Below are 17,665 nucleotides of genomic sequence, written 5' to 3'. Positions count from 1 at the left end.
TCAGTCCCCATCTCACCCTCCATCCCGCCCATCCAGGCCTTCAAGAATCCCAACTATCCAACACACACTGAGGGCCACCTGGCTAAAAGCAACAAGTCCCACCAGCAAGGGCGTCAGAGGCGGCTCCTCCCTCCTCTATCCCGCAGCCTGGCCGGGCAGGAGCAGAGGAAGGAGAGGGTGGGGCCGGGCAGGAGGCGCAGTGAGGAGGGGCCAGAGAAGTGGGAGCACCTGGAAATGGCTGCTCAGAACCTTGTTGACGACGAGCTTCACGCCCTCCATCTGTCCTGGGAAGACATCTGAAGGTGGGAGAGAGGGAGGGGAGGAGTGAGCACAGAGTGGAGCCCCGACCCCAAGAAGCCGTCCCCGTGCGCGCCACAGCCAGCGCTTTGGAGGAACTGACCTCCTTTCCGGTTCTGCAACAAAATGCTCCATCCATTGCGGCAGCTGGGCCTCCCTGAGGCCGGAAGCCCGGAGCGATCGCCCTTTCCTGCTCCCATCCCTGCGTGCCCGCAGGCAAGACCGCCCGCCCCCTCGGCCCCTTCCGCCCGAGACACGCGAGTCCCAGTAAGCTCCCGGGGTTGGGCAGGGGTTCCTCTCGACGGGGGCTCCGGCGGGGCAAAGCCGCCAGCGGAGCCAGGCCCAACGTGTTCCCCATTTCAGGCCACAGGACGGGGAGGGCCAGGGTGAGCTGGGAAGGATGCTCTTCCTCCCTCTACCCTCCGCGGGCCCCACCCCCCCTCCTCCGGCTCCCCAGCCCCCGAAACTTCCACATGGTCCGACGATAGGCCTGGAACGAGAAGAGCGGGGGCGAGGGCACCGGGCGGGCGCTGCATCGCGGGCACAGTCCCGTCGCACCTTTGGCCCCACAGCCCACCCGTCACCCGTCTCTAACCCCAGCCCCCCACGCCTCCCCCGCTTCCTAGTCTTTCTACTCTCCCTCCCGAGGCCCCGGGGCGAGGTCCGCCACGTAGGGGTCGCCTTACCGTCTCAGACCTCCGTGCTGACCCCTTCCCCCCGGCACACCCCGGTCATCTTGATGGGGGCAGCCATCTTGAGTGATGGCAGGACTGCGGCTTCACGCTGCTGTCTCCGCGTGGTCATGAGCACCATCTTGGAACCGGGCAAAAAGAAGCTTTTAAAGAGCTTAACCTCCCTGACTGGGCCCCGCCCAATCTATTAAAAATAACCGGCCTGGATCTCCCTGGGGCCAATGGGAGAGGAGGAATCAGAAGAGTGGCAGGTGCCGCATCCAGAGAGCTCCAGCCTTGGCGCTGCGGAGGCGGGGCTTGCGGGCAGCTCACGAGACTCGGAGCTGATTGGCTTGGTCCGCGGCTTCCAGGTCGGGGCGTGGGAGCGCGCGTCCGGGACGCTGGAGGGAGCATCGTGGAACCTGGGCCGTCGAAGCTCCCTCCGCCAGACAGCGTGGGGGCCGGCCTTGGAGAAGAGGGCGGAGGGAACGACGGGGAAGACTTATTTTCCACCGGGTTCAGTCGCCCTCGGCGCCCCCCACACCCCCAGGGTCGCCTGGGCTCCTCCTCCCAGGCCTCCGCGACGCTCTGCAAATGCTAGCTGCTCGCCGCACAGCTGCCCTAGGACGCGCTCCTGCCTCCCTCTCGGAATGGGACCGCGTGTGAGCGCCTGGGGTGTGGAGGAGCAGGGGCTGCAGCCTCCGTTCTAGCAGATCCGGCCCCTGAAACAGCTGCCCCTGTAATTAATCCTTCCTTCCCTGATTCCCCAGGCAAAGGTGGAAAATAAAATCCCGGAATATGGGCCCGCCCCCAAGTGCGCTCCACTCCAGGGCCAGGCGGGAGTCAGTGGGGTGCCTTCCAGCACTGGGATCTCCACAGGGAAATGAGGGGCGCCCTCGCTGGGCCTCGCATCTTCACCCCCGCAACTCCCGGGAATGTCCTGCCTGCACTTTGATGGCAAAAAAGTGAAAGATGCAAATGCTGCTGATACCTATTCAGCCGACTTCACCCAAATGCCCTGGGAATTTCCTCCCTCCCTGCTATCTGGGCAGAGGGGTGCTGTGGCCCCTGCGGATTCACTTTTGCTGGCTACCACCTCTACCTAATAAGGTGATCCAATGACCAGAGACCTCCAACTTTTACTCTTTAACCTGAACCTCTTTTCCTACCAGAGGCTGCTTTCTGACTTTGGGGGTAGGGTGTGATCATTGGTCAACATGTTTTCAACCTTGTCTCATCACACATTAACTGAGGAAGGGACAAGCAAATCACCTGCCCTCTGACCCTCATCCCTACCCCTAATTTCAACTCCTTTCTCCTTTCTTCTGTTCCCCAAAATCTCTTGCAAGCTGCAGTGAAGCGGGGTAGAGTTGGGGAGACGAAATCCACTCCTAATGGGACAGAGTTATTGAGGCTGAGGGTTGATGTGTCAGAGCTTCCAGAGAAACAGCACTCTGACTTCCTGCAGCACGGACGTAGGGACTGCTGCCCCAGACCCCAACAGGGCGAACCTCTAGGAGGCCTACAGGACACCCTGCCTCCATGAAGGCCTGCACCAGGCGTCCCCCATGCACTTGTCCCCTCCTCCCCATCTCTCCAACGTGTTTACTCCAACATGGTCCGCCCCAATGTCCCTCCACAGTCCTTGTCACCTGACAGGGAGGTGGGGAAGCAGGCAGATACATGGGCCCTGCCTCCCCAGCCAGGTCAGGCATAGGCGCAAGGATAGAGGCACTGACCAGGTAGGAAGCAGTTGTGGGGAGGGGAGGGACCTGGTTGGAGTGGACACCTAGGAAGGGACCCTGGGAAGGGGCCCCACCCAGCTTCAATGTTGCCCCACCTCCATCTGCTCCCAGGCCACCTCCCCACATCACCACCATGAAGGTGCTTGTAGTGTGGTGCTGCTCCTCACCATCTCTGGCCTTGAAGGTGGGTGTGGAATGGAGGGGGGTCCCAAGAAGGGGTCCTGGCCGCCCATCTGTCAGTTCTGTGCCCAGATTCTGGCAACCGCAAGGCTCAAAATGAAGACCATTTCCCCTCTAAAGCCCAGAGAGCCCATCCAAAGACCTGGAGTGGGAGGCCTGTTTGGGCTGGGCACTGGCAGTGGTGTTGCCAGAGGCCAGGACCAGTGGTTCTCAACCTTCTGGCCCTTTAAGTACAGCTCCTCATGTTGTGACCCAACCATAAAATTATTTTCGTTGCTACTTCATAACTGAATGTTGCTACTGTTATGAATCGTCATGGAAATATCTGATATGCAGGATGGTCTTAGGCAACCCCTGTGAAAGGGTCGTTCCACCACCAAAGGGGTCGCGACCCACAGGTTGAGAACCTCTGGCCAGGACTCAGTGTTGGGGACCAGCTAAAAAGGGGGGTGTTTCTGTGTGCCCAGTAGCCTTGGTCCGAAGGCAGGCAGAGGAGAAGAGCCTGCAAAGCCTGTTCTCAGTACCTGCAAACCCTGACCGACTATGGCAAGGACCTGGTGGAGAAAGTCAAGGGCCCAGAGGTCCAGGCCCAGGCCAAGTAAGTCTCAGCAAGGGGGGTTCAGGGCCCACAGAAGACTGAGCTCGGGTGGAGATTGCGGAAATGGAGCTTTGATGGAGAAAACAACTGCCTCATCCCTCCAGGCCCATGGCCTGTGGCCAGCAGCTGGGTTGTGGGTTTCTGTCTCCGGCTGTGTTCCCTCCCAGCGGAGGGAGGGCTGCCTCTCCTCCTGGAGCTGTGCCGTGCCAGCAGGACCAGCACTGAGCTGGGGGGCTTGGGTCCCACCTCTCACCACCACCAAGGCCTCTGCCAGTACCTTGGTTCCTTACCCTGACCTCTAACCCTCATATATCCAGGCGTCCTTGGAGAACACACGTGAGCAGTGACACCCCTGGTCAGGAAGGCTGGGAATGAGCTGATGAGCTTCCTCAATTACTTCGTGGATCCCAATCACTGTCGGACGCCCAGCCACTCCAAGCTGGCCCCTAGGACACGTCTGGCTGGCCTCCAGCGCCCTCTGTCCCCACCCCTTGCTTCTACAATTAACAGTAAAGGAGTCCATGGTGAGTTTTTTGAGGATGGGAGAGGAAGACAGAAGCCCAGGAGGCAGAGGCGGCTTGGGTGTGAAGGGTGGAGAAAGGGTCCAAGAAACAAATGTGGGAAATGGCAGAGTGGGCACCGTGGAGTCTCCTCCAGGCCCGGGACGGCTCTGAGGAGATGAAGAGCCATTCCATGGCCCTGGCTTGTTTGGCTCAGTGGATAGAGCGTCGGCCTGTGGACTGAAAGGTCCCAGGTTCAATTCCTGGTCAAAGGCACATGCCCAGGTTGCAGGCTCGATCCCCAGTGTGGGGTGTGCAGGAGGCAGCTAATCCATGATTCTCTCTCATCATTAACGTTTCTATCTCTCCCTCTCCCTTCCTCTCTGAAATCAATAAAAATATATTTAAAAAAAAAAATGAACCTTTGCACGGACGAGGGCCTGAGAAAGGCATGAGACTCAGAGACTCATGCTGGATTCCTGGCCTCGGGCAAGCACAGGAAACAAGGCCTCCCTCAGAAGCTCCTCACCATCATCCTATGGCAGTGATGGCGAACCTACGACACGCGTGTCAGAGGTGACACGCAAACTCATTTTTTTGGTTGATTTTTCTTTGTTAAATGGCATTTAAATATATAAAATAAATATCAAAAATATAAGTCTTTGTTTTACTATGGTTGCAAATATCAAAAAATTTCTATATGTGACACGGCACCAGAGTTAAGTTACGGTTTTTCAAATTGCTGGCACGCCGAGCTCAAAGGGTTCGCCATCACTGGCCTATGAATAGGGGAAAGCTTCCAAAAAGCGAACCCAGAGATGTCCCCCAAGGCCCTCCCTCCCCTTCTGAGCCGGGGAACATTGCCTGCTTCCCCTCCCCGCCCCCCAGCCTACAGTAAAAGGTGCAGCTCACTCTCCCCACACTGCTCTCACCTGGACCCCTATCTGGGGACACCTTTCCACACCCTCCCCTCTTATCTGGGTGCTGTCACAGCCCTGGCCCAGCGGCCATTGGAGAGCCTGGAACCAGCAGACACCACAGCCAGTTCAAGGCCTGGCAAGCTCCCGTTGGGTGGACATGTGGGACTAGAGATGCTGGGAGCCATGATGCCTGGATTAAATCCCAGCAGAACAGAAGCGGGCTGGGTGGGTGTGCAAGGCGAGGAAGCAGAGGCATTGTCCGAAACGCACGCCCACCCGACGGCTCAGGCCAGACAGCGCTTCCCTCCCGGGCATTTCCCACGTCTCATCTGAGAGACTGCCTTCAGACGAGGCTAGGCTCCGTTCCTTCCGCGTACCGCTGACCTCAGCCTCAGGGCCGCCCTCCCCCCTTCTTTCCCAGGACCTTGGGGTCTCGTGTGCTGGCGCGTACAGGACAGACCGCAGGCTGTCACTTGCAGGATAGCCTAGTTTAACTTGACAGGTTACACTACAGAGAGTGGGTACTCACGGGGTCAGTGAGCAGAGCGAGTGGTACAGGAGCTGGGAAAGTGCGTTGACAAGTGTGAGTCACTGAGAGGAAAGAACTGCCCGACCTGGGTGGCCTGGGCACAGAGCAGAGACCCATCTGAGAGGGCTGCTGGGTCTGGGGCAGGACGGGCCGCAGCAGATGGGATGCAAAGACTTCCAGCCCTGGCCGGTGTGGCCCTGTTGGTTGGAGCATCATCCAATATGCTGGAAGGTGGAGGGTTTCTTAGGGCACATACCCAGGGGCAACCGATCAATGTTTCTCTTTCTCTCGCTCTCAAAGAAAGAAGGAACCCCGATCAGTGCTCTCAGTTGTTAGAGCACCAGCCCACGCACTAAGGGGTCACGGGCTCAATTCCCAGTCAAGGGCATGTACCTGGGTTGCAGATTCGATCCCTGGAGTCAGGGCACATACAGAAGGCGACAAGTGCTTCTTTCTCTCTCTCTCTCTCTCTCTCTCTCTCTCTCTGAAAACAACATCCTTCCTGGGAATCCGGCCTCCTGCTGGAAACGGCACAGGCCTGAGGGGGTTCCTTCACCGCCCACCTATGCATTCAAGGAGCTCCCCCCCATGAGGACCCAACTTGTCTTGTCCCCTCTGTCTTGCCCACATCCAATCCCTCCCTGTTCCACTAAGGCCCCTCCTGCCCCAGGACCTGCTGAGAACCCACTGTCCCTGCAACCTTCCCTGGGGAGCGGCAGGGCCTTCCTCACATCGCCCCTCCTGACGCTGGGCTGTGGCCAGGCTGCGCCATGCACCCTGAGCTCCCACTCTGACCCCACTGTGATCGGATTGGTCACTCTCTGAGGCTGGGCAGCCAGGCTTTCCCACAGCCCAGAAGTCACTTCTCAGGTTCGAAGGTCTCTGAATGTGCCCAGAATCCCAACACGGAAGACCCTGCTCCTGCTCAAACTAGAGGCCTGGGGCCAGGGGTCTCCTTTGTCCCCTCACAGCAGCATTTGCCCTTCAGTTGAGCAAAACAGCCTGGCGTTGGACACTGAGCTCTGGGAGTCAGGCATGAGCCTCTGCCTTGCTCCCACTGGCTCTGCAGTCCCAGCCAGAGCCTTGCAGAGTCTACGTGTCCGAGGAAGGAAGCAAGGAGTGGAGCCCAGTCTGAGGCAGCTTTATTGGTGCTGCTCCCGTCCCATTGCCTGGTGGGAACTGGGAGGAGGGAGGAGGGGGGGCGGTTGGGGGAGGTCAGGGGAGACTAGAATATGCACATTAATGAGCAGGATCTGAGCACAGGCCTGGGGCAGGGAGGAGGAACCAATGGGTCCATCCATGGGGGCATAGCGTCTTTACAGGGGAGGTCTGCGGCATTAATGGCGGGAGGCATATGTGGTGTCAACCATGGGACTGGGTGGGAACTGGAGCAGAAGGAGGACGTGACCAAGGGCATCTGTCCTAGTTACTCTGTTGGTTTCTGATGCTTCAGCGTCTCATAAGTCTCCTGGTTCCGGGGGCTCAGGCCCTAGAGGTGAAGGTCAGAGGACCGTCAGGAGCTTGAGTCCCTCCACGGCTCCCACTAACCCCCACAGACCCTGCCCTTCCAAGGTCACTCAAAATCCACTCTCCTCTGCTGACGTCCTGGGATTGGGGGGAGGGGGGGGGGAGGGCAACTCACTCACCGTGTAAATGCCATCTGACTTCTGTGGAGGCAAAGGAGCAACTTGTCAGAGACCCACACATCCTCCAGGGCCCCCCAGCATCTTCTTCCGCACCCAGGGACATTATCAGCCGGGGGTGGGACTTGTCACCCGTGACTTGGCTGGATGGCAAGGTGGGTAGGGTGAGGTGGGAAGTGGGTCTCTGAAGCTTATGCAGGTCAACACCTGAAATTCACCTCCCAGGGGCTGCAGACCCCAAAGCTATAGCCCAGAAGGGCTGAGTCTGCAAAATTGTTGATACCCGGGTGTGGGGAGGGGGTTCCATACCTGATAGGCTACAGCTGCCTTTCGCACCTGGATCTGGAGTAGAGGAAGGTCATTAGTAAGAGCAATGTTAGTGGCCCATCCCCCTTCCTTCCAAACGTGGTGTATTCCTCCTCAAAGCCATGCTGCCACCACTGCCCACCCACCTGCCCAGCCTCACCTTGAGTCGGCAGTAGAGCAGGGTTAGGATGATCCCGTATAGAAACAGGATTGCATCCAGGATGTAGCAGATCTGAGGCTCTCCCAGGGCCTCTGAGGGGAGAGAGGGTGCCCATGGGGAGGGCGTCAGGGAAGGGAGGGCCCTGGGAGGGAGGCCGGGCCTGGGGGTGCTCTGCAGGGAAGCTTGCTCTTTCTCTGGATTCCTCTCCTCAGCCTGACTTTCCTGCGAGCACTGGGGCTCCTCAGGCCCGGCTGAGCACTTCATAGCCCTCAAGGGACTCATCTGAGTTCACTGGGCAAAACCCAAAACCTCAGCCCGGAGGGCAGGGCGCGGGGAAGGCAGTGACAATGTCAGTGAAGAAACCACAGCAGTGTCTCTGCTCAGTCCTGTGACCTGTGGCTGAGAGCTGGACAGGAAGGGTGTGAGCTGGGGAAGGGCGGGAAGGCCATTACTGTTGTTGGTCATCTGGCCTCGGCGCACGCTGCTCTGCCCACCAGACACTTGGGCATGTAAAAGCCAGGCAGCTGCTTCCCTGGCTCAGGGATGCCCCGCCCGGCACAGTCCCCCAGGGAAGGCCCCGCTGAGATTCCGTCTCGGGGACGGGGTGTCTCTGTGGGACTCTACCCTGTTCCTCACACCCTGGCCACCGAGAGGAAGTTTGTGCAATTAAAGAAGTAAAATAGGGTCTGAGCTCCTATCTGCCCCATCACCCTGGCCGCTGTCACATGGGCTCCCGGGCTGTGACTTTTATTCTGCGACGAAGTCTTTCACACTCCCTGTTGCACAAATCTCAAGGCTGCCCTGTTTGGGAAACACCGTCGCCATCTCACCGCTGACGAAACCAAGGCCCAAGGAAGCGAAGCAGCTCCCTCAGGGCACAGTCAGTGACACTGGCAGCAAAGCCGAGCCTTCCGCCCTCAGCCGGTGCCCTCCCCAGGCCTCAGCGGCGCTCCCATCGCCCGGCTGCTCTCAGACCCTTCCACCTTCATAGCTGGGTTGGTGCCACCTTCCATCTTTCAATTCCCCCAAATTCCCTTCAGTTTCACTAACCCTGTTCCCCCCAAACTGCAGCCACAACCATCCACCTTGTAAACATTCACACAAGACAGCCCTGAGAGGAACAGGCGAGTGCACACACTGACCGCGGAGCCTTTCCCATTCCTGTCCGGTTCCCGAGGAGGCTCAGGTCTCTAGATGGTCACTGCCCACCCTCCGCTGCGGCTGCCGGGAGGTGCATGTCAGCCATGACACACGGAAGCAGCCATCACATCTGCTTGGCTAGCCTGGCCTCCCTCCCACACACGAGGCCAGGCCTCTGCTCCCACAGGCACTTGAAAGATACCACTTAGGCAGCTGAGGCCAGCTCCTCCTGGACAACACCAAAGGCCCCACAGGAAACCAGCCCATTTTGTGTGTCACACCCTCCCTCCCTGCCAGCTGCAGCTCCGGGGTGCCTGTCCATCCTAAGCTGGGGACAAGGAAGGAGGAAGCTGACTTTTGTGCCGGATGGAACCACACAGCCCCAGTCTGAGTCCCTGTGCCCAGCTGCCCACTCCTGCCCCCCCCAGGGGTCCCTGCCTCGCCTGCCCATATGCCCTTGACTCCCACCTGGGAGTCTAGTTCACGGTCCCTCAGCAAGCCCTCACCTGCTTGTCCAACCAAAAGGAGTGCGAGCAGGAGCGCCGTGGGAATCATCTTGGGCGGGCGGAGGGGCGGCAGGCGGAGCGCAGCTGAGGGCCGGCGCAGCTGTGCTGGTGAGCAGCTCCCTGACCACAGAGTTCCCCCCTTCCTGCCACGCCTCCCCCAGCTCTGGCCCCTTCCCCTTCCTGCGCTAGAAACCAGGCGGCTCCCGGAAGGGCCAACTAAGGGAGCAAAGCGGTCTGGGCCCTTCCGCCTCGGGCGTCCAGTCACTGGGGCTCTGCCTCCACAGGAGGGGACTCCCACCCCCTTCCCACACAGCCCTGCTCAGAGACACACCTGGGAGAGCCGCCCCCTGGCTCCCTGGGACCCATGCAAGCCCTTTCCTCTCCGCCAGGGACGTCCCCAGCCCTGATTCGAGGGGGACTGGTCTGTGTGGGCACCAAGGTCTGGGCAGGGGGGGCGCTGAGGGAAAAGAGGAAATGGGGAATGGAGAAGTGGAAAGGACAAGAGTCAGAGAAGGGGCGGAGAGGAACAGGAAAAACTGCTAAGAACAGAATCTAACAGAGAAGTACACGGTTAACAAACACTCAAGTTTCCCATGAAAATGAAAGACAGATACTAAGACATAAGAGGCTCTGGCATAGGGGCCAGAGGCGGCTAATTTATTCCTTTCTTTTCTAGAACACGCACAGAAAACCTAACAGCTGAGTGTCATGCACACACAGCCCGCTTCCAGCGATGACAGGCTCCGCACAGAAGTCGAGAGGCAGGGAGATGAAGTGCTGCTGCCCTGCTCACCGGTCGACTTCGCCAAACACAATATCCTGGGTGCCTAGGAGGCCGGGGAGGAGAAAGTGCTGTCACCCAGGACCCAGGGACTGAGGATCGGAGTCCACACCCCGAGTCTCTGCGGAACAGGAAGTGTCCAGATTCTGTCCCCACACAGGGGCCCAGTGCCTCTGTCTACACAACAGCCTCGTACCTATGATGGCAACGACATCTGCCAGCATGTGTCCTTTAGACATCTTGTCCAAACCAGCCTGAAAATGGAGGAAACAAGAGCGTTAGCAAGGCTATCAGGGTAGACGAGAGGGAAGTTCACAGAAATCTCAACCAAGGGCAACCACAGTGGAGTCAGAATCATCGGGACTGGTTCTTACCAGGTGGGCAAAACCAGGAGCCTTGATCTTGCATCGATAAGGGCGGCTGCTGCCATCAGACACCAGGTACACCCCAAACTCTCCCTGCCCGAGGAAGAAGGAGACGGCTGCCACCAGCAGAAAGGAGCTGCTCCTCGCCAGCTGACCCTCTCGTCACCCACACCCTCACCAACATGTCTCCAACCGCCCACTCCTCGCCAAGGTTTCCCTCCCCTCCTCTCACCTTAGGAGCCTCAATGGCTGTGTACGTGGCCCCCGGAGGAACCTGGTAGCCCTCAGTGTACAACTTAAAGTGATGGATCAGGGACTCCATAGACGTCTGGAGGGAGAGAGGAGCATCAATACCCCAGACCCACAGCCTCACTCGCCACGCCGCACAGGAAGCAGCCTCTCCCCTCAGAGAAGACAGAGGACGGGACCACAGGGGCTGGAGGCTCATACAGTGAGCTCTCTGCAAACGGACTGAATCCCAGGATCCTCTCGCTTGCCCTGTGGGACCTCCCCTCCTTGCCCAGCTACCTTCATCTCGGCTCGCTTGGGCGGAGACACTTTGGCATCATCAACCTTGATCTCCCCAGGAGGCATCTTGTTCAGACACTGAGAGATGATTCGAAGGGACTGGCGCATCTCCTCCACCCGGCACAGGTACCTGAAGGAGACGAGAGAGCCCTGAGCAGAGGCTCCGACCTGAAAAGCGCTGGGATTCCCTAATTCCTCTCCTAGCCGAGCACCTGGGCGTGGCCTGGCCACCACAGCAAGCCTGCAGTCTTCCGGTTCTGGTACTGGGCCTGTCCCCAAGTCCCCTCCTAATTTTCTCCGACCCTGTCCAGTAGCATTTCCCTCTTTAATCACCATCTTAAACACTCCCTGGAGTACAGAATGGGTGAGAGTCAGACAGACTCAAAAGCAACAGGAAATCTCACTCAGGGTCAGTACACAGGAACGAGATGCAAAGCTGAGGATCTGGTGGGAAGAACCTGGGTCAGGAGTCTAGTCTCAACTCTAACGGAATAATCCTGGGCTCTTCTCTGCCCTTCATGCCTCAGCTTCCTCAGCGGTCAGATGCAGCCCACACTAGTTCTACGACAGAAGGACACCGCCAGGCAAAACAAGGCGCCACAGGGAAGTGCTCTGAAAAGCACTCACACACACAGGGAAGAAAGCAGCTGGACCGTGCGCTAGAGGAGGACCTGGGCCTCACCTGTCATAGCAGTCCCCTCGGGAGCCGATTGGAACATCAAAGTCCACCTGGTCATAGACGTCATAGGGCTGGGTCTTCCGCAGGTCCCACTGGATGCCTGAGCCCCGCAGCATCACCCCGCTGCAGAGGTGAGACAGCAACAAGGGCTGCTCTCCACACACCAAGAAAGGCACCCTCCCTCCCTTAAACCTCCCTCCCCCCGCCCCCGGCTCTGGGCGGGAGACAAACTCAGAGTGTGGCCAGGAAGGTCCAGGAAGCCATACTCTCAGTCCAGAAGCCCCACCCCCAGGGGAGAAGCCTAGTCCTCCACCTAAAGCCGTAGTTCAGCGCGTCTTCGGCAGTTACAACCCCAATGTCAACTGTCCGATTCCGCCAGATCCTGTTGTTGGTCAGCATCTGTTAGCCAAGAAAACACCTTTGAAACGTCCAACACCTCCGTGTCTTTCAGCACCGGGGACCAAAACCCCACAAAACGGGCTTGGGGAGAAAAGAGGAATTTTCCCCATGACTCCCATCTCACCTCCTCCACCTCATCAATCCGAAGAGAGAAGTTTTTAGAAAACTGGTAAATGTCATCCATAAGCCCAAGGGGTAAGTCCTAGGAGCCAGAGAGAGTGACAGTGAGCACAGCAGAGCCTCTGGCCAGGGCCACACGGTGGCTTTTCAGTCAGCCAGCGCTGCCCCCGAGTGGTCGCGAAGGACATGAGCGGGGACGGAACTGGGAGACTGCTCACCTGGTGCACACCTCCTGGGCGGATGTAAGCCGCATGCATCCGAGCCCCAGATACTCGCTCGTAGAACTCAAACATCTGGATGGGACACACAGGGAATTGGAGACAAAGTCCTGGCCCTAAGTCTGACCACATGGTGGTACACTCCCCTGCCCCTCACAACAGAGTCCCTAAAGACTCTAACTGGCCCCTAAAAAAAGAATATAACCCAGGTTAAATAAACCTCCTCCCCTAAGTGTTCCCCCTGCGTCCTCTCTCGTTTCAGTCTCATTTCTCCTTCAGGCCTTCTCCACTTCCTCATCTCCTTCGCCATTCCTATTCTTCCCGCCTTCTCATACCTTCTCCCTTTCTTCAAACATCCAGAAGAAAGGGGTCATGGCCCCAATGTCCAAGGCATGTGTGGTCACAGCCATGATGTGGTTCAACAGCCGTGTGATTTCCCCAAACAGCACTGCAGAGAGGGGAGGACAAGAAAGGGGCCAAGGACCCAGGCTGACAGCCGGCCTTGGGAGAGCGGGATCTGCACACTAAGCCGGGCCCGGGAGAGGCTGGGCGTACCTCGGATCCACTGTGCCCGCGGAGGAGGCCGGATGTTCAGCAACTTCTCCACAGCCAGCGAGTAAGCCTGCTCATTGCACATCATGGACACGTAGTCCAGTCGGTCAAAGTACGGAAGGGCCTGGGAAGAGGGAGGAACCAGGTCCCCTCTCAGGGCCAGGAGCCCTCAAGGGTACCTCATCCCCCCAGTGTGCTGGGCAGGGACCCTGCGTCAGGTTTGCCAGGATCCTCAGTGAAAACACTCTGACCAGGAACAATTTCCAGCTCCCATGTCACATAACTGAACACAGGTCTGGGCAGCACAGACACGAGAGCTAGCATCCCAGAGCACGGCCCAGCAAAGCCTGGCGAGTTCTGAGTACTTCTTGCCTTGGTTTTTAAAATAACATATTAAATCGCAAACCAGTATCATTTAATTTTAACAGTGGCTATTTTAACTACTGGTTCACAAAATTCCCCAAAATTTAACCATCTGCCCTGTGACAGGATGACCGGGGTCCAGCACCCCACTGCCAACCGTCCTCCAGGCCATCGGTCTTAGGGGTCCCCGTGCCGGAGCTCAGACGTAAGAAGGTGGGCTTTGTTTCTGGCGGGAAGGACTCCTTCCCGGAACACCAGGCTCTAAGCCCAGCTGTGAGCTTCCAGGAAGGAGGCGGAGCTGGTGCCCTCGTGGGGACAGCCAGTTCTCGCACTGATGTCACTGCGACTGGGCAGTGCTGCAGGGTGAACTCCATGGACTCTGGGACCAAAAGCCACCACTGCCTGCAATCTCCAGGGAAAGCGCAATCTGGCTGGCTGGTTCTTCATCCAAACCCATCACCCTCTCTCAAGACCTTTCTTCATGACAGTGAAAAAAGGTCAGGTTCCTACCCCAGATCCAGTTCCTTTAACTCTGACCCTCACCACTTGGGTCACACAGTTCTCTTAAAAATGTCAAACTCTGTCACAGACTCCCTCCTGGTCACTCTGACTCACTGAGTATTTCGAAAGCAAGCAAACAGCTGGAAGATACAATATTCAGCTGTTAATCCTGGGGAGCTGATGTCTCTCTCCTCTGTCCCTGCCCACTAGGGACCCTGGCTTTGACATTTTAGTGCAATATAAGAGCAGGGAAACTGAGGCACTACAGGAAGGACACGGGGCAGCCAAAAGACAGCCCAAGAAAAGCTGGGAGTGCGACTCTGGCTACAAAGAATTCCTACTAGGTAAACTGAGTCCAGATGATTCAAGTCCTGCATCCCTGCCACAACCCTCCCTCCTCCCAACCAACACTGTCCTCACAACCTCCACAGGCGACTCCCTCACATTCCTCCACCCCTGGAGCTTTGGGGACAGCCAGCTGGCAATGCCCAGGTCCCGTGCACAGGTCTCTGTGTGCCCACACCTGCAGGTAGGTCTTGTATTCAATGAGCTTCTCGGTGCCTCGGTGCAGCAGCCCGATGTGAGGGTCACACTTCCGCACCATCTCCCCACTCAGCTCCATCACCAGGCGTAACACACCATGGGCTGCTGGGTGCTGGGGCCCAAAGTTCAGGGTCAGGTTTGACACCATTGTGTCCTTCGGAGGGTCCACAGCTGAGAAGTGGGAAATAGTTCAGAGCCAAACGGCAACTCCCTTGAGTGCCCCAAGAAGCAGCAGGGTTAGCCTTTCCCTGCTCTGCACAGTTAGTTTCCTAATCTCCAGGAGGACCACTGGGTGGGAAAAGCTTTCTGAGGAGAGGGACGACAACGACAAACCCACTCTTCCCACATCACCCAGAATACCCTTGTAGTACTAGGAGTAATAATAATAATAATAATAATAATAGCTAACACCTATATAGCCCTTATTATGTGCCCTGCACTACTCTAACCATTTTACTTATTTTAATTAATTCTCACAACAGCCATATGAGGACTAGGTACTTTTGTTACCTCATTTTAATGGCAAAACTGAGGCCAGAAAGGATAAATGACTTCACACACCGGCAGAGCCTGGACTGGACTCAGCCTGTTCAGCTCCAAGATCCACACTCCTTCTTTTTCTTTGTTTGTTTTTTATTTCAAAGTCCACACTCTTAACCACTAGGATGCACTGCTCTCCAAATGCACCTGATGACCCACCAGGAAATGGGAGAGAGACAGAAACATCAATGACAAGAGAGAATCATGGGTCGGCTGCCTCCTGCATGCCCCCTATCGGGGATCGAGCCCACAACCCAGGCATGTGCCCTGACCAGAAACCAATCTGGCAACTTTCGGTGCACAGGACGACACCAACCAACCGAGCCACACCAGCCAGGACTGGACATTTAACTCTGACTACTATCAAATGACTGGACTGACCCTCAAGAAATGTTACAAGTGAGCCCTAGATGGCCTGGCTCAGTGGACAGAGTGTCGGCCTGTGGACTGAAGGGTCCTGGGTTTGATGTCCGGGTTGTGAGCTGGATCCCCAGTCGGGGGCATGCAGGAGGCAGCTGATCAATGGTTCTCATCATTGACGTTTCTATCTCTCTCTCCCTCTGCCTTCCTCTCTGAAATCAATTTAAAAAAATATATATTTTAAAAAAAAGAATGTTACAATTTAATTTAGGAAATAAGTACCTGTGAGAAACTAGTAACACAGGCCAAACTGATGAGTTACCAATTCAGTGGCTCAGCCATGAAGTATTTGAAGGGAGAGAAAAGCACTGTGAAGACCTGAGCTAGTTCTTAAGTTCAAATGACTCGGAGACAGAGAGAAGAGACTGCCCAGGTGTGGAATCCACATGGGTCAATCTTGATGTAAACAGTGTTTCTGGGACTCTTACCTGCCCCGGGCAGGCAGTGCTACTATTTTGTTTAAATATTTTCTACTTTTTTTTATTGATTTCAGAGAGGAAGGAAGAGGGAGAGAGAGATGGAAACATCAATGATGAAAGAGAATCACTAATCGGCTGCCTCCTGCAACCCCCCCACTGGGAATCGAGCCCACAACCTGGGCATGTGCCCTTGACCGGAATCGAGCCTGGGACCTTTCAGATCACAGGCCGACGCTCTATCCACTGAGCCAAACGGGGTCGGGCAGTGCTACTATTAATAACAGCACTATGGGAGATTTGCCATGTGCCAATCACTGCACTAAGTGGCTTCTGTTTTTATTACCTCATTTACTCCTAACAGTAGTGCTGTGAAGTAGGTATTTTATTCACTGGTAAATAGAGAATTGAGATTTAATACCAGAGCCCAACTTTTAAAGCAAAATTCTTCACTGTGGGCTTTGTGGAGTCAGACAGATCTGAGCACAATTCCACCTGTGTGTCCTTGGTCAAGTTTTAATCTCCCTGCACTATAATGTCCTCGAAGTTGGGATAATACTAGTATCACTCTCAGAGGATTGTTGTCTGGACTACGTGAGATAATGCATACAAAACACATAGGATATGTAAGCACCCAGCTATTTTTACTGTGAGATTTCTGAAAAGTAACTGGAGCCCTAGCTGGTTTGGCTCAGTAGATAGAGCATCAGCCTGTGGACTGAAGGGTCCGAGGATCGATTCTGGTCAAGGGCATATGCCTGAGTTGTGGGCTCGAGCCAGTATGGGGAATACACAGTGGGGGGCATGCAGGAGGCAGCTGATCAATGCTTCTCTCTCATCATTGATGTTTCTATCTTTCTTTCCCTTTCCCTTCCTCTCTGAAATCAATAAAATATATTAAAAAAAAGAAAAGAAAAGTAACTGTGCCTTTAAAGGTTTTAGAGCATGACAATGATTGACATGGTAAACGGATCTTTGGGGACAATGAAGGCCATGACACTGCATTAGATAGCAGGTCAGGGCAGGAGGCCTGTGAAGAGACTCCTGAAACAACCAAGGTCTGACACAAAATACATCTGGACACAAAGGGAGAGGTGCCCTAATGTACATGAGGAAAGAGCTGCAGGGCTTGGTGACTTACTGGGCACAGACGGAAGGCAAGAGAAAACTGAGCCAAGGTGACTAAAAAGTGTCAATTCTGAGGTTAGGAGAAAGCAGTGCCACTGTACCAAATCAAAAAGTCAAAGTGGAAAGACTGGTTTTCAGGGAGAAAAAAAATGTTTGTGTTCAGGAAGGTTTCCTCTGTGTGACTGGGAAAGCCACCTCGCCCAGCCAGGCAGATGGAAACATACTGTCTACTGAACCTCTGGGAAAAGTTGAAGCTAAAGATATAAATTTGGTGGAGTCCGGCCACACGGCTCAGTGGTTGAGCGTCGACCCATGGACCAGGAGGTCCCGGTTCAATTCCCGGTCAGGGCACCTGCCCAGGTTGCGGGCTCCATCCCCAGTGTGGGGCGTGCAGGAGGCAGCCTATCCATGATTGTCTCTCATCATCGATGTTCCTCTCTCTCCCTCTCCCTTCCTCTCTGAAATCAATTAATATATATGTATATATAGAAATTTAATGTCATCTTTAAAAAAATCCTTGGTAGGGACCTCTTTCCTTCTCCTGGAATGTTGTTCTGCTCCGTCGCTAGGTGACAAGCACCTCGGACGGTCACTGTTCCTGTGTTTGGTGAGCTGCACGGCCTGCGAAGACCGAGCTCGGCGGCACGAGTCAGGTGGGCAGGGCGCTGGCACTCACCATTCCAGGGTGGAGGCTTCCAGTGGGCTGTCTCCTTGGTGGGGTACATGACCGCTCCCCCAAACTGCTCGGCCCACTCCACATCTGGCTGCCACTGCCGGGCACCTCTAGGGAGTTCAAGGCACAGGCTGAGCAGTGCTGGTTCCTGCTCCCACCCCGCTCGGGGGGCAGGCCGGGAGGAGGCCTGGGTCCTTCCATGCCGAGCGCCGGGCACGGGCCCCGCAGCCCTGCAGAACCAGCT

The 17,665-nt window shown here is 56.3% G+C and overlaps 4 protein-coding genes across 4 annotated transcripts in view; 1 reads left to right on the top strand and 3 right to left on the bottom strand.

Moving 5' to 3' along the window:
• Positions 1-655, bottom strand: part of TOMM40L (translocase of outer mitochondrial membrane 40 homolog (yeast)-like) — a 2,831-nt gene extending 2,176 nt beyond the window's left edge. Inside the window, exons 1-2 of the mRNA XM_015564586.1 lie at positions 547-655; positions 226-302 (exon numbers count right to left, since the gene is read on the bottom strand). Coding sequence (XP_015420072.1) covers positions 226-302; positions 547-655 — 186 coding nt within the window. The remainder of the gene's footprint in view (positions 1-225; positions 303-546) is intronic.
• Positions 656-3,296: 2,641 nt separating this feature from the next.
• Positions 3,297-4,216, top strand: APOA2 (apolipoprotein A-II; the record flags this gene model as incomplete). Its single annotated transcript, XM_015564591.1, is given in 3 exon segments — positions 3,297-3,406; positions 3,408-3,517; positions 3,833-4,216. Coding segments are annotated over 3 exon segments (561 nt in total), but the record flags the coding sequence as incomplete, so codon positions are not given.
• Positions 4,217-6,560: 2,344 nt separating this feature from the next.
• On the bottom strand, positions 6,561-9,479 carry FCER1G (Fc fragment of IgE receptor Ig). Its single transcript, XM_006764737.2, has 5 exons — positions 9,196-9,479; positions 7,550-7,641; positions 7,393-7,425; positions 7,087-7,107; positions 6,561-6,929 (listed from the first exon to the last, which is right to left on the bottom strand). The coding sequence occupies exons 1-5, from the start codon at positions 9,242-9,244 to the stop codon at positions 6,867-6,869; spliced, it is 258 nt and encodes an 85-aa protein (XP_006764800.1). The 5' UTR covers positions 9,245-9,479; the 3' UTR covers positions 6,561-6,866.
• A 505-nt stretch (positions 9,480-9,984) lies between these two features.
• NDUFS2 (NADH:ubiquinone oxidoreductase core subunit S2) lies at positions 9,985-17,473 on the bottom strand. Its single transcript, XM_015564589.1, has 13 exons — positions 17,425-17,473; positions 14,225-14,415; positions 12,841-12,961; positions 12,621-12,733; positions 12,286-12,360; positions 12,072-12,149; positions 11,862-11,947; positions 11,552-11,671; positions 10,870-10,999; positions 10,574-10,669; positions 10,351-10,434; positions 10,173-10,230; positions 9,985-10,022 (listed from the first exon to the last, which is right to left on the bottom strand). The coding sequence occupies exons 1-13, from the start codon at positions 17,471-17,473 to the stop codon at positions 9,985-9,987; spliced, it is 1,239 nt and encodes a 412-aa protein (XP_015420075.1).
• Between the last annotated feature and the right edge of the window lie 192 nt (positions 17,474-17,665).

The sequence above is a fragment of the Myotis davidii genome, unplaced genomic scaffold, assembly GCF_000327345.1.
Source record: "Myotis davidii unplaced genomic scaffold, ASM32734v1 scaffold1121, whole genome shotgun sequence".
NCBI classification, from domain to species: domain Eukaryota; kingdom Metazoa; phylum Chordata; class Mammalia; order Chiroptera; family Vespertilionidae; genus Myotis; species Myotis davidii.
The sequence above is the reverse complement of the archived record's forward strand: the minus strand, read 5'-3'. Positions and strand labels throughout refer to the sequence as shown.

Coding starts and splice junctions, on each gene's coding strand:
- FCER1G (XM_006764737.2), bottom strand. CDS start 9,244: ATGATTCCCACGGCGCTCCTGCTCGCACTCCTTTTGGTTGGACAAGCA. Junction 7,108..7,392: donor AGGCAGCTGTAGCCTATCAG/GTATGGAACCCC, acceptor TTGCCTCCACAG/AAGTCAGATGGCATTTACAC. Junction 6,930..7,086: donor AGTCAGATGGCATTTACACG/GTGAGTGAGTTG, acceptor CTTCACCTCTAG/GGCCTGAGCCCCCGGAACCA.
- NDUFS2 (XM_015564589.1), bottom strand. CDS start 17,473: ATGTACCCCACCAAGGAGACAGCCCACTGGAAGCCTCCACCCTGGAAT. Junction 12,734..12,840: donor GCGGGCACAGTGGATCCGAG/GTACGCCCAGCC, acceptor CCCTCTCTGCAG/TGCTGTTTGGGGAAATCACA. Junction 10,670..10,869: donor CCAAGCGAGCCGAGATGAAG/GTAGCTGGGCAA, acceptor CTCTCCCTCCAG/ACGTCTATGGAGTCCCTGAT.